The sequence below is a fragment of the Taeniopygia guttata genome, chromosome 3 (assembly GCF_048771995.1).
Source record: "Taeniopygia guttata chromosome 3, bTaeGut7.mat, whole genome shotgun sequence".
Classification (NCBI taxonomy): domain Eukaryota; kingdom Metazoa; phylum Chordata; class Aves; order Passeriformes; family Estrildidae; genus Taeniopygia; species Taeniopygia guttata.
Genome location: NC_133027.1, coordinates 40320457 through 40345343, shown reverse-complemented (window position 1 = coordinate 40345343; position 24887 = coordinate 40320457). Strand labels below are relative to the sequence as shown.

The 24887-nt window shown below is 34.7% G+C and overlaps 1 protein-coding gene across 6 annotated transcripts in view; it reads right to left on the bottom strand.

Moving 5' to 3' along the window:
* Positions 1 to 24462, bottom strand: part of MANEA (mannosidase endo-alpha) — a 55780-nt gene extending 31318 nt beyond the window's left edge. For 2 of the 6 annotated variants that reach the window (XM_072926668.1, XM_072926667.1), the window contains exons 1-6: positions 24358 to 24462; positions 18650 to 19242; positions 15172 to 15281; positions 12798 to 12874; positions 8921 to 8979; positions 363 to 468 (exon numbers count right to left, since the gene is read on the bottom strand). In XM_072926668.1, coding sequence (XP_072782769.1) covers positions 383 to 468; positions 8921 to 8979; positions 12798 to 12874; positions 15172 to 15281; positions 18650 to 19199 — 882 coding nt within the window. In that variant the 5' untranslated portion in view covers positions 19200 to 19242; positions 24358 to 24462 and the 3' untranslated portion in view covers positions 363 to 382. Of the gene's footprint in view, positions 1 to 362; positions 469 to 5764; positions 11480 to 12797; positions 12875 to 15171; positions 15282 to 18649; positions 19243 to 23523; positions 24301 to 24357 lie in introns of those variants that run through there. The other 4 variants (XM_072926669.1, XM_072926670.1, XM_002197528.7 and 1 more) reach the window with 3 other exon arrangements.
* Between the last annotated feature and the right edge of the window lie 425 nt (positions 24463 to 24887).

The following is a 24887-nucleotide window of genomic DNA, read 5'->3' as shown; positions in this document are numbered from 1 at the left end:
ATATCTTACACTAACATATCTCTGGTAGAATTAGATTCACATTACATATTGACATTATTGACACTGGATGTTCAATTTATGTTTCTTCTAATTTAAAATGCTTTTTAGCTGTTGCTGTCATGTTTTTATGTACACAACATGTTAAGTATTCTTATAACCCATATTCTTGCTTGTCTTTTATTTTAATAGATTTTGGTAAATCTTTTTAGAGCTTAAACCAAAGCTCAAAAAATCAAAAATAAGCCCTAAAATTCTAATATTCTGTACATGCTACAGATTAAAATTTTATGAAATCTCAACTAAAGAAAATACTGAGTGCATAGAAATGAGCATATTAATTCTGTATCATATGATATTCTTACCTTGAAGGTTTCAATTACTGTCAGGAAAAAAAAAGAACAAAACCCCCATATTTTGCATTCTCTGCTTGTTCACTTTCTTGTCTTAAGTTTCCATTGAAGGCTGAATCTGGCAATGGAAACAACTTTTATAATCATGTTAAGTATTAAAAATTTGCAAGCTAGGTCTAAGAAGTTTTTATATATTTCAAATAATCTTAGAATTTTAAATTTTTATGTACTTTTTCATCAATACAGACTTGGCACAGAAATATACTTAGGATTCCAAATTACAGAAAGAAACTAAGTACCTGTGAACATAGAATCATATAATTTGGAAAAAATGTAGAGGACAACATGAATATAATTGAAAAGAAAATTTTTTTTTGTATCATGAATTGTTTATGTATTTACTGAACAGATTTGGTTGTATTTAGTATTATATTACTGTGGAGAAAATTTGTTTAAGCATTGCATTTTCAGAGAGACAAAAGTATGAATTGACCTACATAAAATTATCAACAAGCCCTTTGTATCTCACATATACTCTTACATATTACACATATTCAAGATGCATCTTTGGGATGTGCAATCCTTTTCTTTGTGATACAAATAAAAGAAGCAATAGAGATCCCTATAAAGTTCTACTTTAATTACCGACTACTTCACAACACATGAATAGTCTAACATTGCTTGTGCAATGTTGTGTTCCATGAAGACTTAACATATTTCTAGTCCCACTGAACTAATTTAATCCAGTTTTTCACCTCAGATGTAGCTGAAGATCATTTAAGCTGTGTTATTTTACACTAAAATCTTTATTGTAAGTGGTTAACTAGCAGTGAGCAGTCAAAAAAGTTTTGACATAATGATTAAAGAATTTATTTACTTAAGAATTGGGATTAATCACAGGCTAATTTGCAGAATTGCATGTATTCTGAAGAAAAGACTTCATAAAACTTAATTTTATCATGAAATAAAGTTGCAGGTTAAATTCAATATATAAACATTAATGGGTGTATAACAAAAAAGAGACATTAACTTGTACAAAGTTCCCCACTGCTAAACTGAAAATTTTGGGGTTATATATACTACATATTTATTAAAAAATACGTATTTATCATAAATTACATACTTATCAAATTACAGTCTTCCGTGCTGGATCCCCTGGAAGCCCTATCATTAATGTTCTGGTTCTCTCCTTCTTTTACATCTATATTCAAAGGCCCCTGATGCCACGGAGTCTCTGCAAAACTCCAAAACCTGCTGCAATCAAACTGAACATCTCTAGCACCCACATAGGTAGCCTGAACTTTTCTGCAACATGCAGGGTCTACCTCCAGACCCTCTACAGTTTAGTCTTCATGACACATAAGCAGCAACACCACAATCTTTTAATATCTTCGAGAATAAATGGTATTAGTTCAGCATAGCTTGAGTGGTTACTCCTGTGATGGTCCAGAGTTTAAAGGCAGCAATGTTCAACCTTATAGAAAGAAGAAAACTAAAATATAATAAGTTGCCACTAAACCAGTTTCTTGCTTTCCAATATGAATATTCCTCTTAATTTCAGCAACAGATGACATTTTTGATTTTCACATGTAAGTCAAAATGTCTTGCAAAATACCAAAAGCATTACATGAAATAGAACTCATGTATTTCCAAAAATACTTTCTCTTGCTTTCTGATAATCAGTTATTTAGAGATGTTTTGAGGAAAAAGTTGCATCTGGACCACCTTGCTTATGAAGTCTGATCAATGCTATTGTGACTTTGTACCTATTATACTTTCAATTTCTACAATATCCTGTAGCAGTACATTTGATAATTTTACTATATTGAGTGAACAAAATCCAACTTATTCTGTTTTAATACAGTATCTGAAAATTTAATTAGATGACCTTTCTTTGGCATAAAGAACAGAAAATGTTACTGTTCTCTATTAATTTTCTCTATGCCCTTCCATGATCCACTGGCACATTCTGAGGAACAATTTTTCTTGAAGATGAGTATTTTTAACGTACATTTTCCTTGGTTCAAATCTCTCTTATTCTTATTTCTGTAATCTTTCCAGGTATCTTTTTAGGGGTTTTTTTTTGGGTTTTTTTTTGTTTGTTTGTTTTTTTTGTTTTGTTTTAAGTAGATAACCAGTGTTCCAGACACAAGTATGACACAGATTTATACAATGGTGTAGTGATATTTTTAATTGTCCTTCCTAATAATATATTTGTTGTTTACTATCTTTGAGCTTAATTTTTTTACAGTACCAACAAAATGGACAGCCAAATCAATTTTAAGGAGTAGACCACTACAACAGGGTACAGCGTTGTGTATGTGTAATATGTCCTGATACTATACATGCACATCATACTACATTTTCCCAGCTCTTTTATCACCCAATTTGTTATTATTACATAATTAGGTTTTTAATTTTGATTATCTTTAGAAATTGTTGAGCACTAGTGCATATATTTCTAAATGACTTTCTGAACAGCACAAATGCCACAACAGCTGTCTTTGGGACCTAACAAGTATCTGCCTGTGTCTATGAAAATTTAATATTTCTATTATCTGTTTCTTAACTTTTAATGGCAAGTGATGTACTGAAAAATTCTTTCCTCTACTTGCATAAAAATGTAGTCTCCTTTGAAGGCCAAGTATTTTGCTGAAAGCTTTATCGCCTTTGACCACATTTCTAATTAAAATTTCAAAAATGTAATAGATTTTTGGTGCATGACTTTGCTTTGGAAAACGACATAGATATTGCCATATCTTAGATGTCTATTTTTACAATTCTTTTTAAACCAAGGATGGATTTCAGACTTGTTTACAGTTCCAAGCATCCCTCCTAGAAGTCTTTTTAAAATTGGTACCACATTTATCCCCTTTCCTTCATGTGCCTACTGTTAACTTAAACAACAAAGTATACACATTTTTAAGAATTTCATACTTGAGTTCCTTGAAAACCCCTGCATGAGTACTACTGAGACAGGGTGATTTATTGCTGTTTGTTTTATTGATCCAGGCACAAAACCACTTGTATGACATTTCAACATGGGACATTTCTTATTACCAATGGATACTGGATCCAGCATGAAAATCTCTAACCTCTTCTGTAATAAACATAGATACAAGACACTTTAAACTTCTCTACTACAGCGTTATCCAAGATCTAAAGGATGTGTGAAAGATTCTTTTGCTACCCTGCTATCTACCAGCACTACTAGCACACTATCAGCTTTCTATCTGCTTGTGATGTTTTAGAAACATGCATTAAAAAAGTTTAGTTCTTAAAATTTTTTGGGTATTTTTTCCTTAATATTGTATTTTGTCTTGCCTTCCATGGTCTTCTGTATTTACTTCTGGTGGATGGATGGGGGAAGCTTAATTATTGTTTTTTTTCTTTTTGGGTTTTTTTTTTTGGGTTTTTTTAGGTCTAGGAAGTTGTTCCTTTAAGTTTAATATGGGATTTTTTTTTTTAATTTTTTTTTTTTTTAGCTTTAGAATGAATGCCAGAAGTTGCCTCTTTTGTTTGATCATTTGGACAGAATCTTCATTTAAAAGTGTCTTTTTATTTCCAACACCTTTCTTTATTCTGTTGCTTAAGTACATGAACTTCTTCCAAGCCTCTTAAAAATCTTTTCATTGATATAGTCATCTGAATATGGTTATATTGCCTGCATGAAGTCTCCAGACATTTTATAATTTTGACATCTCTTAACCACATTCCTCCCTTCTATACAGCTTATCCTTTTCAATGTCATGTTACTGCAATGGAGTTTTAAAATTTTGCTTTGCACTTGTTCTCCAATGTTTTCATAAAAAAATAAAAGTAAAAATATATACAAAAACTTCCAAGTGAATTAGTAGATCAGGAAGCTGGTCAGCAAAAGGTTGGACCTAAATAGCAAAGTACATGTACTTTTGGTATGCTATGAGTACAACTAATACAATTTACCACTTGTGTTTTCAGAACTATTTTATTTTTTGAAAGTAGGTTCTTTGCTCACGTGGAATAAAATTTCAACACTCAACAAGAATCATTTATATGAGACAAAATAAGGACTGCAAAGCTTTTCACAAAGCAAATGGCTGGCTACTTCTTTCTCCCCTGCAAAATCTTAGAATTATTTCTCATTTATTAACATTGCTTCCTGAGGTCAATGCCTTTGGAAGCCCTCTTTAGCTCTTTAGAACTAAAGAAGAACTAAACTTCTTCTAGAACTAAAGAAGAATACCATTTAAAAAGAAGTATTCATTGTTATTACAGTATTTTGAATAGTGGCAATGGTATTATGAAATACTGTCTTACTGAAAAACGTATACCATATGTAAAATCATACTTCTCAAACTTTAACTGGTTTTCTGATCTTAATGAGCAAGCAATCTCAACTCTATGATAAAAGTATTTTCTACCATAGTATATTAGAATTTTCCAAGAAACTTCCATTAAAATCACAACAAACTAGCATCCTAATTTTCACTATTATTCTAAAAATCAACTGAAATTACTGCTGGTACTTTGTTTGTTGAATCACATTGCAGTTTGAGAAATTAGCCTTGAGAGATCCGGCTGTGTTTCTATAGCAATGACTTCAAGTTATAAAACCAATTCTGAAGACAGGTTCCTGCTGTCAGATACATAGTGCTCATTTCCATGGACTTAAAAAAAACCTAAAAAAACGTCATCCCCCCACCTCAAAAAACAAGAAGCTACCTGTCATTGTGTTGCTTCTATGGAGAGCCAGCAATACACCTTGTTAAGGTTTTAAAAAACAGCTATTGTAACTAAATAAAATTATCTTAAATACTCTAAGCAGAGACCAAATTTCAAAACAAAATTGTCTTCTAAAAATGGTGTATCAGCTCTTAATGCAATAGCAGGCATCAACATTATCTAATAAAACACTTATTTTTCTCCAACGTGAATTTTAGTTAGCTAGTGTATATTTTTGCTATATTATAATCTATGTTGAAAAAAGTTTAACCATTCCTAAAATTCTCTACTTTAGTAAAGTTCAGTAGATTTTTACCCATATTTTTAGATAAAAGACCATTAGAAATGAACGTGAATACTCTGATTATTTCTGACTAAGAACACTACTTAACTGCTAGGATCAAGAAGGGAGCCATTCTGGATCACATTGGTAAGATCCGGGAGCTGACTAAAACTGCTCCAGACTTTTTTATCCATATAAGGACAGTAGCATTTTTCACAAAGACATGATGAGGAAAATATTGTGCGTGCACATATTTGCATACACATATTCTAAGACCTAAATTAATTTAAAAATATTTCCTCACTTTTGAATGTGTGAAGCCAGCTCTGAGTAGTAGCAAGAATGGAATATACAAAATAGAATTCTCATCTCTCCATAAAATCATCATACTGTAAGATAACTGTATGTACAGAAATACACAATACTATGCGTTTGAATTAGCTTTAATTTTTTTCACACCAGTGCAGTTTGTTGGAATGACAAAACACATTTTTCAAACACCAAGGAGGTAATTTCACACAGCCATGAAAAATAAGATGGCAATGCTTACCTTCCAAACTTTTTATATCTGAAGAGCATAATATGCTACCGGAATTCACCCTTCTGTAGTAATCAGCTGTAAACCATTCTCCTGCAAGGCTAATTATTTGTGTGCCCATCCCTCCTAAACTTCAGTATGAACTGCAAACTTCAGTTTTACTTTGTCAACATACACTTGTACTTCAAGACTCAAGACACTTGCAACATCATGCAGTAGTAAACTCAGCAGCTTAACAAGATGCAATAAAATTAGGCCTAAAAACTTCAGTAGTATTGTCTATTTAAAAAAAAAAAATTGTGATAAGCCTGTTGTTTTCAGTCTAATAAATTCTACATACACAGTAATAGGAAAATAAAAATTAACTTTCAAAACTCATATTATGAAAAGACCCCACTGTCACATATTCTTTTAAAAATCACAATTTTTTGGCATATATTTATTATTCATGAAAACATTCATAAGCAAAAAGGTTTTCTGTAAATATCACAGGGGATTAAAACCATTGGTTACTTAAAAGTAGCAGAATACAGTCTGTAATTTTATTACAATGACATATCACTTTAAAAATAATGACTTCAGGTATATGCACATGTCAAAATAGACACATAAACATTTTTTATTTTTATGTAAGCAAATTCATCTCTGTCACAGCCATGTAGGATATTAAAAGAAGGGTATTTTTTATTTGTGTTCAATTCATATAAAGACACTATCGATTCACAACAAATTCACCTATACAATATGAAATTCACATCAGGCTTTTCTGCCATGCCGCTAACCTTGTAGATTCTCTTTACTGAATACTCCAACTATGAAATCTTAGAAATACAGTCACTTTAGAAATTTAAAGAACATTTAACATCCTGGTCAGAAGTAAAAGATAAGAAACAAAACATTGACACAATCTTACTGAAGTAAAAAGATGAAGACAAGAACTTGTAGGACTTGGAGATAAATTTTCACCTTATATTCAGTAGCAAATAATTTGTTTATAAATTCTTTATTTTTTTCTTTTTGTGTTCATGAGATTCGGAATAAACAGAGCCCTAAATCACAGTAAGTCCTTATCTATGTGCCCAGAGATACATTTACTGGCAACATAGAGCTCTAAACACTCCTGAGAGATGTTTTCAACTGAATCTAAGAACCATGTGTGAAATGTGTTAATTCAAACTATGGAGAGAACATACATATCAAATTTCATAACAAAAATGTTTTCACTGAAGGACCTTCTGCTTCAACAGCCTCTTAAGAGACAAATCATTGGCACCTCAAAAGAAATGCACTAGACAAAGATAATGAACATCAGTGTAGAAACTATATTCACAATAATCTACAGCTTGCCACTAAAACAGTAACAGCATCAGCACATGTTTGCCCACAACATTCAGTACAAGATTACAGATCTGACAGACATGCACTACTATACAAGATTTAATACACATTCTTATTTCAGAGTTGATGCACTATGCTTCAGTTCTGAGACAGCTCACAGAACTGAAACAATTTACTTGATCATAATTCACAGAAGCAGAAATGAACATATAGATTTTCTTTAAAAAATATGTTCTCTTTTTACCACAAGGACTTGCTCCTTTGACTAGAAACCATTTACCCCCTAGTGATACTCAGTCAATAGTATGTGATTGATTACTTCAGGTATTTCTGTATTTGCAGAGGTGTAACATGGCACAATCTTTTAGAACTTCCCATATCACTTCAAATACTATGAAATAATGAATCAAATGCATTTCACCAGCGTAAAAATATTAAAAACAGTCATTACAGTATTTTTTTCCAGTTGGCCAAGAAGTAACGCTAGTGGGACACCAAAGTGAAATGGGATCTAGATATTCCTTAAATCTATTTCAAATCATAAATGTTCTTCCCTGCTTCTCAAGTTTGGTTGCATACTGGAGTCCCCTTTTTCCCCTAGTGTAATATTAAAGCTTGGAGTAACCACCTTCTTAAATACACTCACTTTTCTCCTCCCTTGCCCCTTTTAACTGTGTCCTTGTAATCATCTTATTCCTTTGCATTTGACAAATCCTTTCCCACAGACTTATTTTTACTCAAATTTCAAATAAGTATCATGACTGCAGTAACAGTCCATAAGCAAAACTCTCCACTCCCTATGACAAGAAGCAGCACGTTGATTTGCTTTAAGTACAGAGAAAGTATTAGTCAGGCAGGTGGGGTAGCTCTAGTAGCTGCTATTCCATCAGCTTTCCTTAGGATCATCAAATTAAATTCTCAACTCTGAAATATTATGTGAGGTTGCATATTTATGTTTTAAATCACATCAAGCACATAAAAATACACTAAGTGCTCAGGGGCGATGAATTTCTAGGCACTTTATTTTCATTCTTTTCTAGAGAAATTCTGTAAATTCTTCTGAAGGTCCCATCAGACATCTGCGTGCCATGGCCCAAACTACTTCATGGCAATGGTTAAATAATACCTTTACAGCAATTCTGGAATTCTTTCAAAGTAATGGAGATCCATTACACTGTTACCATAAACTGCATTTTAAACAATATAGATCACCTGAGTTGTACAATGCCATACAACAGATTTCAAATGTTTCTATACCCAGCAACAAAGGAGTGGCTTTCACAGTCACAGAAAAAAACTGCTACTAGGAGAAAGTAAGGGCTGAAAGATGAGTGCAAAGTTGTCAAGACCAGTAAAGTGCTCAGATAACTACAGTGAGAAAAGACCAGTGGATGACAAAAGTTTAAGCAAAGGGAAAACAAAGATACTTGTCCTTTCAAAAGGTTTGATTTCAGAAGATTTTTTAATAATATATGCAAACATTTAATTTTTCCCTTACATTTAAAATAAATATAAGGACTCTGGGCTGTAAAAGCATAAACATACAAAGAATTATAAAAATGAGCTATGTATAGCTATTTAAGGGGTTTATAGTAAAATAAGTAAGATAAAAAAGGGAGTAGTTAACTTGAAAGTGGTAGAAGACTAACAAGTGTTTTTTATGTCTCACGCCTGTGGTCATGCCTGTGTCTGTGTCAGTTTACTCACCTGAGTATGGCAAAACCAAATAAGCATCAGTAAACATTTCTTTCAGAAGCATTTCAGACCTTGCAGAAATGAAATAGGAAAATACAAAACAATATGAAGAGAGATTGTAAGACTCCAGTAACTCTAGAGGCACACTTCAACATGCCAGGTTATATATCTGCCATTCAATTTCTGCATTTCTTCAAGCAGCTGAGGGCATTAGATGACACCTCATCACTTCAGCAAGCACAAAGAAACAACAAAAAAAATGAACAGTAAAAAAGTAAGAGATATATAAACAAATCTTTTTCATATCAAAAAGACTCTAGAAATTTATAGTGGTAACTGGTTAACATTTATTTGGACTGAAAAAGCTTTCTGGAAAAAAAAAATACTAGTTTGGTTTCTGTTTTAACAGAAGTCCTCACATTCACCTTACCACTTAACAGACAGATTACAGTGAGATCTCAGTAAAGAGTGCAACTTTCATGAATTCTGCTGACATGAGTAGAATTCTAGCTGTTATTAGTGGTCACAACAGTCTGAGCATACGAACTAAAACACAGGATCAAAACCTTATATGCCAATTAAAAAAAATAAACAACTATGAAAGAATCCACTTTGCTTGGATTAAACGTTTGATGCGAATGAACAAAACACTGCAATTTCTAATATTCCAAAGTTTACAGCTTTGTTATGAAACTCTATGAAAATCCAAAAAAACCAAAAAGTATGGCTGAGGAGGTATGTCTGTGTGATTGAACCTTTCAAACCTCATAAAGAGCACTAGTTAATAATCACAACATTTAACATATGAGATTCTTAGGAACGAAAATACTCATTTCCAGCCATACCACAGTCTTACAGGTAGCATTGTTATTCAGCTTATCTGAATAACAGCAAGATTTTAGTATTTACAATTGTGAATCCCGGAACAACTAAATGGACTAGGCAAAAAAGAGAAATCTCAGATTTCAAATTAAACAAATGGGTAGTTGCTCTCATTGCTACCAAACTAGGTTGCTCCTAACTCAGAATCAAAAAAATGTATTTCCTACAATTAAGTTATTGTAGGATGAGTAAGATACTGAGTTTAGAAAGTAGACATTTAAAAAAGCACACTGTGTATGCAGTCTATTAGCAGAAAATAAGCAACAATGAAAATTTTAATAAATTTTTTGCATCTTTAGGGGGTTTTTTCCCTGTCAAAAAATGTTTTCCACTCTAATCCAAACTTTTTTTTTAAATTCAAAGTAAGAGAAAAAAAAAAGAAACGGTCCCAGTCAGTATCCAGTAATCTGCACAAGTCTACACCATGTACCAAAAAGAAAAAAATGTAAGCAAACTAGAAATCTTTCAGCAGTTCTTTGAAACATTCTTTCAAATACTATTTTTTTTCAAACAAAAGCCAGTGGTATTGCATCACACATAACTCTTCAGTGCTTTTACCACAAGCTAGTCATATGTCAAGAACTCCATATGCAAAGCATCATAAAGCATAAATGTAGATTATTTCACACACTATAGACATGCATCCTGCAAGAAGCTATAAGGATTTAGATTACAGCATCAGTTTGATTAGAAACACAATTACAGGAATAAAAGAAGGAAGAAACTGTGCCAGTTTTTTGTTATACTTTGGTCATGTAGCGTTATCCCATGCAGATGTTCTGAAAACTCAGCATGCAAGTTACAAAGTTAAAAAAAACAACAAACACAAATTAACAACAAAGAGCTTTCCCTGAATATTTTTGAACTAAAATATCCAGTACAACAGAATTACCAATAATCTCATAATCTTTTTACTTTTCAAAATTAAAATTCAGTAGTAGTGCATATACATTCAAAAGATACAATAAAGATATTTAGTAACAGATTCTTCAGCTCTCAATTTCTTTCTCAATACAATCAATGCATTAGGAAACAACTGCAGCTGGGACAGCTCACATAAGCCACTGTTCTTGTTCCTTTCTGTACTTCTCAGACCACTTCTGAGTAAGCTCAAGGTAAACATTTGGTTTATGGGGTTTATAATCAAGGTAAACCACCTGTCCAGTCCGTTTCGGGACAGCTTTTTCAATCTGAGTTCCCTCGTGCCATTCATTAAAAGATGTAATGGAAATAATTTCTGGTCGCACCAGAAGGGCTGCACTGAAGGCAGTCTCATAGTACTTCCCATTGACACGGTTCCGGGTGTTGTGGTTGTTCCATGGTCGGATGCTGGTATCAATATAACCTGGCCCCACACTTGGAATAAACATTAAGTTGTTACTATCACAAAAGGCTTTTAAACTTGCCCAATTATGATGAGATGAGCCATAGGAGAAGCCATTGGTGGCAAAGTACGTATACATTCCATCAAAACCACTTCTGTGAATGTCATGCTTATGTCTTTCTTCTACAAGAAGTGCAATGAATAATGCATCATAGGGAGTATTTCGAATACTCTGGGATCCAGACACAGTTAACAGATTTGCCCATATTTCAGGAATTGTTACGTAAGAGTCATAAACATAAAACATGGGAAGAAGTCTGCCTGTGCTGGTCTTGTGCCTGTAAAAGGCTGGATGGCTTCCGTATCTATAAAGCAAACAAGTATCGTTAAGATAAAATTTACCATTTGGAAAATACTGTTGTACAATCTGAGCTGAAGACTCTTCCAAAAAATTAATTTAAAAAGACAGGATGTGGACTTTGAAACAGAAAACATCATGACCACAAAACTTCAGTCCAGTGTTTGCTGAAGTATCAAACAATGACTCTTCAAAAAACCTTTAAAATACTACAAATTAGTAACTGTCCTGGGTTTGGCAAGGAATAGAGTTAATATTCTTAGTACCTGGTCCAGTGCTGTGGGTTTTTTTTTGTTTGTTTGTTTGGGTTTTTTTTTGTTTTGTTTTGTTTTTGGTTTTTTTTTGACTTAGCATGAGAATAAAACTGATCTTTTGTCTGCTGTTAAGTAGTGCTTATCCTAAGTCAAGGACTTCTAAGTGTCTCCTGCTCTGTCAGTGAGGAGCTGCACAAAAAGTTGGGAGGAAGGAAGGCCAGGACAGCTCACCTAAGCTGGCCAAAGAGATGCGTCACACTTCAGCATGTCATGCCCATATATAAACTGAGGGAGCTGCCTGGAAGGGGACTGAACATTGCCCTGGGCTGAGCTGGGTACTGCTCAGAAGGTGGTGAGCAATTTGTCTCAGGTTTTGTTACTCTCTCTCCTTCTTTTTTCCATTATCATTCTATTAATTTCCATTATAATACTATTTTGTTTCAATCATTAAATTGCTCTTATCTCAATCCACATAGTCTGTCTTTTCCTTCTGATTCACTTCTCCAGTGCTGAGGGATGTCAGGGGAAGCAAGGGGCACCTGGTGATATCCAGTTGCTGGCTGGGGTTAAACTGTGACAGTAACTTAGTGTCAAACTGTGCTACAGTTATCAGCTTCCTCTGAAGGGCAAGTCTAATTCAGCATGAAATAAAGACAGTCTAAGCAGCACTGACAAGCAAAACACCAAACAACTGTATGGAATTTGTCAAGATAAATTAAAATCATTAGAGGTCAACACAATAAAGCCCTATCTGCTAGTTTATCATTATCAAAATGTACATTTTATTTAATTTATAGATCATGTTGATAATCTGAAGTATCTAAAGTATGACTTGTGACATTAAAAGACTGTAAAAAGCAATTTAAATTTGAGAATCTATGTAAAATTCACACTTGAGGATTTATAAAAAAGACTGATTTTTGCAGTGTGTAAATATGAACAAAGTTTCTTTTAGTTCTCTTCAGTCTCAGTAGACATTATAAGCTATTTTTATAAGCTTTAGTTCATATACTTCAGTCCCCTAAACCAGCAGGTAAGAAACCCCAGGGACACCATTCTGAAAAAACTCACTTGTCAATGATGTACTTGACATTGTGGTACATGCTGCGATCATCTCTGTCTTTGTAAGGTTCGATATGAAAAGTGACCTGAAAGATGAAAACAAAGAAACAGCAACACAAACATAAAACACTACTGAATGCGTGGGCACTGGGTACTACATAAAGCAAGTACCAGCCAAATATGTAATTCTTTACAGACCAAACATTTCATCAGTCTATACTAATAATAATCCAACCCTAGTACAACTCCTGCACGACTGACATTAGAAGTTTCCAATTCCCAGAAGTTTGGTATTAAATACTTAGGTTTTTTACATTAAAACAGAACACCGTTTTTGTTTACCCTAGACTATAGCAAGTGGTAATCATGCTTCAGAAAGATTAAAAAGCTACAAAACCTAAAACTTAAAATAAAATATTATCTATTTGAATGTCAAAGAACTGATAAATTAATGAAACATTTTAATATTTAATTTCTAAATGTATTAAAATCTGCTAAAGATAATGCTCCAAGGATAGTTTTCAGAGTCTAAATACATTTTAAGATATGCAAAATGAAAACTTAAATTTTATAGATTTATCAACAGCAACAAGCTCTTGGAAATAAATATAATATAATGTAGTGCTATTGCTCTGAATGTCAAGCTTGGAGCTTATGGAATTGATTAACTAGTGTGTGTGAATTCCAATGTAAAAATGAATTTTCTTTTCAAATAGACAATCATGGAAGAATATGTTACATTAATCAAAGCAACAACTTTTTCAGAAGCAATTTTAGAGCAGAATGTATTTAATAAAGTCTTTGACAACTCTGCAATAGTAGAAAAATTCCATTGCAGAGCCAATCTCCCCTCTATTAAGTAGAAACTATAGAAAAATAGTGTTAGACTAAATAACTGACTGACAGTAGAGGCTGAAAAGCACTATAATTTCATCTTTCATTTCCAACTATGAAAATCAGACAAATCAAAAGGGCGTATTTTCTCCCAGATTTCTATTTAGCAAACATAACAGAAATGTATTTTGTATTTTGGCTTTGGTCTACTGAAACTCCTAACACTTATTACAATAACTTACTAGTGCAAGAATGCTTAAGAACATTACAGTGAAGGTAGCACTTCCTGCAATATCTATACTGAATATCTGTGCTCCAGTAATTCTTCCAAGTGGTAACCGCAGCTTCATTCATACTGCAATCATTATCACACTTTTACACACTATTGTACTTTCCTTGGTAGCTTATTTCATTTGGCCTTGACTCCTTTGAGACTTGAATGCTTAACAAATTCTTTTAGGTGAGAGCAAACTCCATAAAATGGTCTGAAAATTTTGGGGAAGGATAATACGTTTCTTCTGTCTTTTTAGAAATTTATTATTAGAGTGCAATCTATATCATGTAATGCAAATCACACAGGATTTTTAAGTTTCAAAATTACTTCTGTATGTGATTTAATTATCCTATTTTCCTCCTGCTTGCTAAGGAATTTACAGTTACATCCAGTGACAGGAAATTTCACTGAGAATCTGCAACTTGCATAACAAACTAAAACCTGAGCAGATGAACAGGCTCTGTGTTAAGTACACATTACAGACAGCACACTCCAGAGATGAAACATATGCAGCTACTTAAAAACTCAAATTTATTACTTGGGAGAGATTAAAATGAAATACATATTTTCATTATCACAAAGGGAAATACAAGTTTTATTCTAATAACAAACAAAATCAAACCACAATTTAAGATTCTACTGATCAATTAATGTAATTTTTTAACTAACTTGATATTTCACCTATTTTAAGAATTCAATAACTTAGCCCTCCTACCCTGTCATACCCTGAAGTAACCCTAAAGTCTGAGCAGCATGTCTCTGACCTTATAGTCCAAGGCAAGTATTTCTGATACTTTCTGGAATAAAGACATTTATTCAAACTAGATATTCCAAATTTGTCTTTATTCCTCATAGATGTTCACTCCTGACCTCCATGATCAGGTGCTAGAAAGTTATGAAATAATGCAAAATGAAGATAAGTCTTTCTTCTTTCTCAAAGGTTCTTAGTTTATAGCTCACTGTATTTCACAGTATTTTGGAATATGTAATACTTCCCTCAACTCCCAAGACTCACTGGAAAACAACATAATGTCTTATTTTAAAAACTGTTTTCTGAAAAGAAATTAGAAAAGAATAAAAATCCACAACACTATACCTTAGACTCTGCAAGCTAAAGCAGATTACAATATTTATTCTGCTTATAAAGGAATATTACTCTGGTCCTACAAAAGTTCAGTGCAATTCAAAGGCTTCCATAACCAAAAAGAAGTGCAGTATAATAGCAAAGTTTACTTTCCTAATTGGTCCTATTACATGCATCTAGAAATACTTTACCTTTAGGTTGTATTTGTGTGCATGGTCCAAAACAACTGGCACTAAATCATCAGTAGGCTCTCCATTTTCATCAGCCATACCTGGTGGGTACCATGAAAGCACTATTACACCTGAAAGCACAAAAATTGAGTTTTAAATCACGTTGTTTAAAATATTACAGGTATACTGTAATAGTGTCATGAGTTACAATTATTGATGTGAAATCTACATAAAATAAATCAGAATCTCAAATTACTTTTTAATCAGTTACAAAATCTCAGTATTCTCAGAGTGGAATTTAACAACTCTCATTATAGGACTGCAAAACAAACAATGGTTAGATCATTTATCAAGGGATCAAATCTGTACTCAGTGTCCTAAGCCTAACACTCAAGAGCTGTTCCCTCCAACTTTTCAGCACACCACTCCAACCTTCAGGATGGACAAGATGAAAAGAGTGCTCCCCTCTAAGGCATTAAAGCTATGCCATGATACAGGCAGAGAATATCAAGATACATGGGTTATAGAATAGGCAAGAGATGTGAGAGCTGTGCATGTGATGAAAGACATTCTTATCTTATGGAACTTTATTCCCCATCTTATTTCTTCATTGTACCTCTGGCTTAAATATAAAACAACCATTTATTGCTAGAAGCAGTGACTTCAATCCCACAACCTTCTTTCTTGCTGGTACAGTTACTATGGTGTAACTGTATCCTTCCAGGCATGTGAAATTAGTTTTTAAATTTATTATCTTAAAAAATGCTCGAGTAACTCAATAATTTAAGGATGTTACCAGTGCTGTGGAGAAAAAAAGACAACAAATAACGTCTTCATACTGTAAATTTTTCTGATGCTCTCCAAGAAACCAAAAGAACACTCTTCAGAAAGGCAAAACCCGTTCCTTCTAAAATAAAATGCAGTCAAATAAACAGATTGGATCTTTTAAATGCACAGGTGGAAACAATATCAAAAAGATGCTAAGTCTGAAAGAAATATGTGAAATACTGATGTAGGAATATTTTCCTATCAATGATATTTAGAACATATAGAAGAATAAGTCAATGTGGTTCTTTTTAACTAGGTAATGATTTAAGTAAATTAATAAATTCACTGAGCTAGGGAAGTATATATTCTAAATTCCACCTACTTAACTAGCATTATACAATTTCTGACCAACAGTTTCCAACAAACAATTTGAAAATTAGGAAAAAGAAACTATAAATTACAGTGAGTACATAGTCACACAATATCCAAACCAGAAATTTGCACTCACCAAACACAGAAGAGAGTTTAACTACCCTTAGGCACATTATCTCTGCATTTTATCAAAAACAAAATCACGAATAACAGATAATCACAAGAGACAGTCTGCTCAAGGAAAGCAAAATGAAATGTTTTGCTGCATTTTGTCGTATTATCTTTTATTTCACACAAAAGCAAAGGACTAAATGTAAATGAGTAAGGTGTTATGAACAAGCAGAACAGCAACAAATCCAGATATCTTGACGAGACCCTTTTTTACACCTTTAGGAAGTATGTAAAAGTTCAGGAGACAGAATTGTTGATCAAGGAACCTAAATTCACACTGGTCTTTTCCTGAAAAAGTCTACTACACACTTTCTTTCCTATGGTTAAAAAATAAAGTTATATACCACTTAAAGAGTAAAAAAAAAAAAAAAAAAAAAAGAGGATGGACTTGACACTAAAAACAATGTCATGAATGTTTTTAAAACCAGAATAGTCAAGAATAAAACCAAATAATAGTCAGAATAAAACCAAAAATGGACTATCACAAAGAAAAGGCTGGTGCAAAACAAAATTTCTCTAAGCAATCTTATTAATAAAATTTACTGTTTTAATCTGTAAAATATTAGGAAATTATTATTTAAGAATTGTAAAATATAAGAAGAAGACAGGGAAGCATGAGATTTCTGTTTGTTCTGATTGTTGCCCCAATCTCTTATATGCCTTCAATCATTAGAAAATATTTGCTGAAAGAACTACTTACATTTCTCTTTTTTCTTAAGATCCTTGATAAAGCCTCAAAAATAGCTAGAAAAAATTATTATGCGACTGTAAAATACAGTCATGGATGAGACACTGGCTAAGAAAGAAAAAGTAGAAACTGTAAGTAGTCAGCCTCACAGTATGGAAAAATGAATGAAGTATAATTTTTTTTTAAAAAGTTGATGATTTATGTTAGTCAAATCTAGATGGAAGAGGACAAATTCAATTGTACTTAAATCCTTAAGTGAGAATAGCAGCAGGAAAGGGTGACTATAAATATCAATGTCATAGGAAGTCTGAACTACTCATTCACATTGCTGAGTTTTAACTGGAAAACTAACTGAAGTTACTAAAAAAATTGATTATGCAAAGCATTCTTCCTAGTAATTGGCACCTTTTTCACCAGGAGTTCAACTTTCTTAGACATCTGTATTAAGAGGATGAGAAACATCACATATTCTTCTAAAGCTGCAAGTGCCCCCCTTACCTTCATTGCACTGCCATAAATTATTTTGGTCTAGGTAAGACTAAAACAGTGCTTACTGGCAACTTGTATCTGAGATTTCTCTGCAACAGTCTTGTTACTCCTGTTCATGGAGTTATGTTACTGAAGAGGGTGAGAAATTTCCTATGATTTTATTTACCCTTGTATAAAATAAAGGTTAGGTTAAAACCCACAAGATGACAACAACCAAGAAGTAGACACTACACAAGTAACATCGCTAATCAAAATATAACAATTACATTAAACCGTAATGATTAGGTGAATGGAGGAGATTCAATACAAGGCGATTAGCAGTATCAATAATGATATGAGCTTTGGTCATGCTGTTCCAACTACATTTACAGAAGCTGCTCAGAATTTAGTATTAGCCTATATGACTGCTTATTTTAAAGAAGATTAACATAAAAAGGATGATAAAGCCCAACAAGGAACAAGACCAAAAAATATATTGAATGTTCTTATGTATACAATTCACCTTATTTAGAAAAAGGGAACATCAATTTGTATTGAAAGAAGATACTTTTGGACAGTAAGGAATTAATACTCAATTGTTATTGCACACACACAGCATTCACAGAAAAAAAAAAGACAGTCTGCTCCTTAAGCATGCTAATATGATTTACTGAAACCTGTCCTTTAAACTGAAGTATTCATCTCCAAAACTAAAATACACAAACAACATATTCCAGTCAAGGTTTCTGTTTTTTCATATATGTTATCAGTGTTTAGCAGTAAGTAATGAAAAACATGTACCTACAGTATTACAAATACCATTCTTACGTTTCTGTGCTGTTACACTCATCAGACACAGCTCTGAAGATGTAGGTTTCAGTTGAGGGTTAAAACTCAGAGATACAAAGACATTTACTAGTTTCAGACATTTCCTGAATTACACAGAAAAACAGAAGGATAGCTCAGTTGCGCTCATTCACAGATGTAAGGCTGGATAAATGAACAACATGCTGAAACGTTAACATTCATTACCAGTTGAAGCTGTACGCATTTGCTTCATGTGGGCTTCTATGACAGTAGGGTCTTTGGAACTGTAAGATCCAAGTTCTGGATAAAAGTTGGCCCCAATGTCCTCAGGAGGATTATGCCTTCCCTTTGGATAATTGTTTGCAATTTTGGGATCCCAATGTGGCAACAACGGATGATTCCAGTGAATATATTTACCATCAAACTGTGGATTCCCATACCAAGTATAGTAGAATATGTGAAAGTTATAATTAGGAGAAGAAAGCTCCTCTTCCAGCTTTTTTACTGGAGACATAGATGCTTTCATAGTATTGACAGCAATACTATGCAAATTACTGACACGTGTTACAGTATCTCCTTGAGCCCTATTTAGCAAGTTCTGCTTACTATCTAAGAGCACTGTCCGTTGTTGAAGCTCCGGCAACAAACCAAGTCCAAATGGATCCCCAAAGCCAGCTCTGTCAGGTCTCAGAGTCTTCAAAGCCATCATAATGGAGCAAATAAACAAAATAAAAAGCAACAAAATGATGCATGTTCTTCTGCGAAATCTTGCCATGATGTCATAGTTCAGAATCCCAACAGAAGGATTTTGGCCGGAACTGATCAAAAGACAAAATATTTTTAAGTCAGATTTCTTATTACCTAGTATTTAGCAGTATGAAATGCTTCATAAAATCTCTACATAATAAAAATAACAAGAGACAAATGTGACGCATACACTGACCACAGAACTAAGAGACTGTGGAGGATGAGGTACACAAACAAAATCCCATTTTTTTCTTTGAGAACATATGTCACATTTTGAGGTTCTACCACCAAAGATATATTTTATAACATGTTTTACTTTTGAACTTAATTTTTATCCTAACCCAGATAAATACCATGAAATGGAAATTCTGGTTACATTATTTCAGAACTATTATGTTTTGCAAATGCTATTCAGGTAGCAATAATAAAGAAAACAGAAGAAAAAAACAGAAGCTATGAAAGGAGAACAACAGAGCAGAATGAGAGTAAAAAACAAAATGGGGTATGACAGAACTACAGCTTGTGTTCAGAATGCAGGTTTCATTTACTAACCTATTTACTGGCTTGAGACCAAGCACTTCGCGTTCTGTTAACCAATACATTAACAAAATACTCCAGCAAACTAAATTTGAAACCATGATGCTTTACAACTTCACAGATCTAAAATTTTAAATTTTTTTTCTGAATCACATAAGCAAAAACAGCATAGCATTAAAGATGTAGATCAAGCAGAAAGCTCGTAAGCTAGCTGCTGGCAGCCAGTTAGTACAATGTCACAGCTGCCTGACACTTCATGTAGTGTTCGAGGGCTAAATTCAAAACATGACCAATGGTACACAGCAAGATTTGAATCATGAAACTAGGGGGAAGAAAATCATTATAATGGAAGGCCTGGTCATTTTATTTATAACTTTAATTCCTGTACAACATTATCACAAGAGAACCAGAGAAAAGGATTAACAAAATATAGGTTACCACAGAATTCTGTGGGACAAGATTATGCATAACACTGAGAACACTAAACCAGAAAATCTAAGAATTCATTTCTCATTCAAGGGTCATTAGACATAGTATAGCTGTGATTTCTATTTCTGTCACTGACCTGCAAATTTTAGACTCTTATTTTAATTTACTGAGCTATACACAGGTAGTTTTAAAATACTTGTAAATTATTTGACCTTAGTTTCCTACCAGTGTTATAGTGCATTAATATAGAGCTCAGTTGTCACAATATGCTGCTTACTACTGCTATGATAATTTTAGATAAGCAATTTTAGAATATGTTTTTTAACAATACAGCCTGAATTGGAATAGCAGTATTACACTCCCATTTCCAATATTTATCCATTCTTTTACTGTCTGTTATAACTTCTGGGATTCATTTGATTTTCACAGTAAGGTCACTCATTTACTTTAAGAGAAAAGTCCAGTTAACACTGCAAAAATAAACAACAAAATCTCAACGCACTTTCACCTTGTTAGAGAGTGAACTCAGTTGAATGTGAATCACAGCACTAAAGCCAACAAAGAACAGATGGAACAAAGCAAGACTATGAAAATGATGTTGTTCATTTTGCCCAACTGGATTCTGAAACCATACATTTGGCTACTGTCAGGGAAAATGATTTTACAGCATACATGCTTACAGGATTTCACATCACTTTACATCAAAATACAGGGTTCTTCTTCTACGGCTAACAATCCATCCCCATGATTTGAGAATTCAGTCGGAAATTGTCTAGAGTATAGAACATCTTACTTTAATAAGGAATTAACTTTAAATACACTCAAACTGCTCCTGCTATTTTTCATTACCTTTTCAGTCTTCTTCCTAGTATATTATGCTACCTCTATATGGTAATTTAACTCAATTTTCAGATTATTGTTATTTCGGATTATTATAATCCTATTGTATAGCATTTTTGTTTTTAAGGAAACAATATTATCCATCTGACTAATGTATTTATATTTCATTTAATTTAAATAAAATTCCACTGATCTTCATTAAACAACATACAGGACTGCCAGAGATAAACTACCACTGCAATTATAATTTTATCTCTTCTGTGAAAAAGAATTCATGACTGCAATGTCACAAGGTTTGCAATGTCACAAGGTTTGTGATTTGGGTTTTCCTATTCCATATCAAAGAAGCTGTTCCATTTTATTCTTGGTTGATGTATCAGCTACTCAATGCCTCCTGTTTAGATCAAGACTTCACTACCATTAAGTCATTTGTCTACAGCATCAGGAATTGATCTTGGTGCACCACATTATTATTTCAACAAGAATTTTTTTATAGGGAACATTCACCATTGAAGTAGGTGAATGTTCCCTGTAAAAAATGAGCAGCATGCCCACTAGTATTTGACTAGCATTAAAACAGACCTTGGTCTACCATATCATATTATGAACTTCTTCTATGCTTATACAGAGGCCAGCATCAAAGTGCAAAATTTCTAGAACAAGGAAATGATATCTATGGTAAATAAAGGCTTTTGCTTTGGGGAAACATCGGTCTCAATGACGATAATGTAATTCAGACCTGGCACAGACACCTATATTGTAAAAGCTGCATCAAAGAGCTACAGGTTGGCAGTGCTTCATGTGTCATTTAATCTTGCTCAGATCTACTTTTCAGAGACAGTGACAGATAAACTACCCTTATCAATGCTAGTGCCACAGCAGAATGGCAATACTGGAGAAACAGACTGAGCAAACATGCCTGTGAAACAGCTACATGAAGTAATGCCTATCCTTGGAAGTGGAAAAACCTTAAAAATGCATGTCTTATTCAACAGTCATTAGACAAAGAACATTCAAATTTTAGAGTCTGACTACAATTTACTGATTTACACGTCACTCCTACAGACTTAGGAAGTATCGTGCCTTGGACTTTTGGGTGCACTTGGGTCTAACAGCAATTGACTTCCTCGGTAGGAAAAAGTCAGGCTGAATAACTTCCGCTTTATGAAGGTTAAGATCTTAAATGCAGTTACTCTGACTCAGAAGCTTTTGGATTCAAACTCCATGTTTGTTCACACATATAGATGTACCACATAAAAATGTAAGCAGTTTGGGTTCCTTCTCTTGACTACTCAACAAACTTTAAAAGAAGAAAAAAACCATCTGTAACAGGTCAGAGTTTCTCCTTTAATGAATACAGATAGTAGTTTCCTTTATAATATGAGAAAAATATGAAGCTTTACTAGGAAAAGTTAAAACCTGTATTTCCTCAACATCCAGTTCTTTTCTCAAAAAAACCCAGAACAACTGACACAGTTGTTTTACTTTTTAGTTTGCAAGTAACTATGCAGAATTAAAAGCACAAAATACACATAAGTCTATCCCATTATGATCATCTCTGTTCCAAATGAATTTGGGTTTTTTTTGGTAATAAATAGCATTAAATTCATCATAGTATGCAAAATTTCCAAATGATCTTCTTAAAACAACTCCTTCATGAAGAAAAAAAAGGGTCTATGAAAAAGTCGGAGTAATTTTTCTAACTGTTCCACATACTTAATTGAATGTCTCAAGCTCTTACTCGACAGTGATTTTTTTTTTCTCCCTCACTACTGCTTTTTATACCCTTAAGCTACTGTGCAAGGAAACCTTCTGTTTGTCCTTTCCACTATAGGGAGAAAAAAGCATACAGATATACAGATGATGAGCTTTTCTTTCCCTGGCATATTTCCCCAAAAAAGAATCTTTCTTTAGTCAAGGAAGAAAAAGCAATTTTAAAAAGTGGTTGAAAGAGACGATGGTGCTTAATTACTCAAGATAATTTTGGTCAGGCAGTTCAAGTTTTAGTGCCCTGCCTAGTGGGTTGCTTTTTTTCAGTTTTACAAATTCCAAAAGAGAAATACACTATGCAAAGAAATTAGGTTGAGATAAAGCAGATTTACCTAGTTTAGCAAGAATCAGCAAATACTATAACATATTCGCTCTGATGTTCCTTAACCACAACAAATGGAAATGCAACATAGGGGAGAGCTCTGAAAATCTGATTTTATTGATCAAGGGTAAGGTCACCCAGAAGCCACTGAGGCTGGTAGCTCATGGATGGGATCAAAGCTTCTCAGCTAAGTTATCTAAACTTAGTTCTACTAAGTTTTCCCAGCTCAAAGAAACTGAAAACTCTGACAGATCAGCTCTAGATCTAGGCCTTAAAGCCTCGATTCTGGAGCTAAGAGTGCAGATGTGCACCTAGAAACATTAATTCAGTTTCCAAGTGATTGACCAGGTGAGGACTGGTAAAAGTGTTAAAAGCATATTTACATAGCACATTGTGATCTGGAGAGCACAAAGAGTAAAAAGCAACAGAAGCTGACTACTATATGTGTAGGTACCTTGTGAGTGTTTCTAGTATAAGGAAGAACCAGGGAACTTCTCAAAAACTTTCTGCATATGAAAAGTCTTCTCCTGAAGCCTTTTTTAAAAAATAGCTTGAAAATCATTAAAGATATAAGAAAACATTACATACGGCATGCAGACACTTCACAGCTGTGTTACATGCTAAAAAGGTATCTCTTCAAACACTTCCAATAACAGATTTCTTTCATGTCTACTGAATTTAGAAAAAGGCATTTAAAATCCGACAACCAGAAAACAGAAATTGTGATTTGAATTTAAGAAAGACAGCAGTAGCAACAAAACACAATCCTTCGGATTCTTTGCTGCAGAGGTGGTAAGAGAGCCTCCAGCATTTGCCTTCAACACGCCAGCCTTCTGTTTCCAAAGGACATGGAAAAACACCTAACTCTGGGCGGCTGCAGGCCGTGAGAGGAGAGCAACCTTCAGCCCCGGGAGCTCCCCGGGGCAGCTCGGAGCCAGGCTGCTGACAAGAGCCGTAAGCAAGGGCGGGGAGCAGACCCATTTCGCCGCGCTGCTCGCACGCCCCGAGCCAGGCACAGAGCTCCGAGCGCTTTCGCTTCTCTCCCACTCAGCGGAACCAAGGCCAGCCCCCCACCACAGCAGCAGCAGCAGCAGCCGCGGGCGGGGGGCGCGGCGAGGCTTCCACAGCGGGGAGGAGGCAAGGCACCGCCCGCGGGGCACCGCGGCCCTTCTGACAGCGGCTGCGGGCGGGGGCGGGCGCCGTGCCCTCCTGTCGCGGCCTCTCCCAGCCCCGAGGAGCCCCTCCCGGTGCCCGGGGCCGGCCGGGCTCGGGCCGCGCCGTTACTCACCCGCGGGAGGCCGGGCCGCTGCCGGCGGGCGCGCGCGCGGGGGGCGCCCCTGCGGGAGCGCGCGGGCCGGGCCGGGCCGGGGCGGCGGCGGCGGCGCGTGCGCCAGCTGGGCGCATGCGCGGGGCGGGCGGCGGTGGCGGGCCCTGTTGGCCCCGTTATTCTGCGGGGAGAGCCGCGCCGCGATCCCGCCTTTTCCGCTGGGAACCGGGGAGCTGCCTAAAAAAAAAATCTTTCAGTTCATTAAAAGCCTTTGCTGGGGTGTAGTTTACTTTTCAGCTGTGAAATGGTAGTCGCAGAATCAATTTAAGATGAGACTATCGACTCCAAGCTATGACCGAGTAGCTCCCTGTCCACTAGACCATGGCACTGAATGCCACATCCAGTCTCCTTAAACACGTCCAGGGATAGTAGCTCCACCACCTCCATGGGCAGTCCGTTCCAATGTCTAATCGCCCTTTCTGTGAAGAAATTCCTCCCAATGTCTAACCTGAATATCCCTTCACGCAGCATAACGCTTTTGTCATCTCATC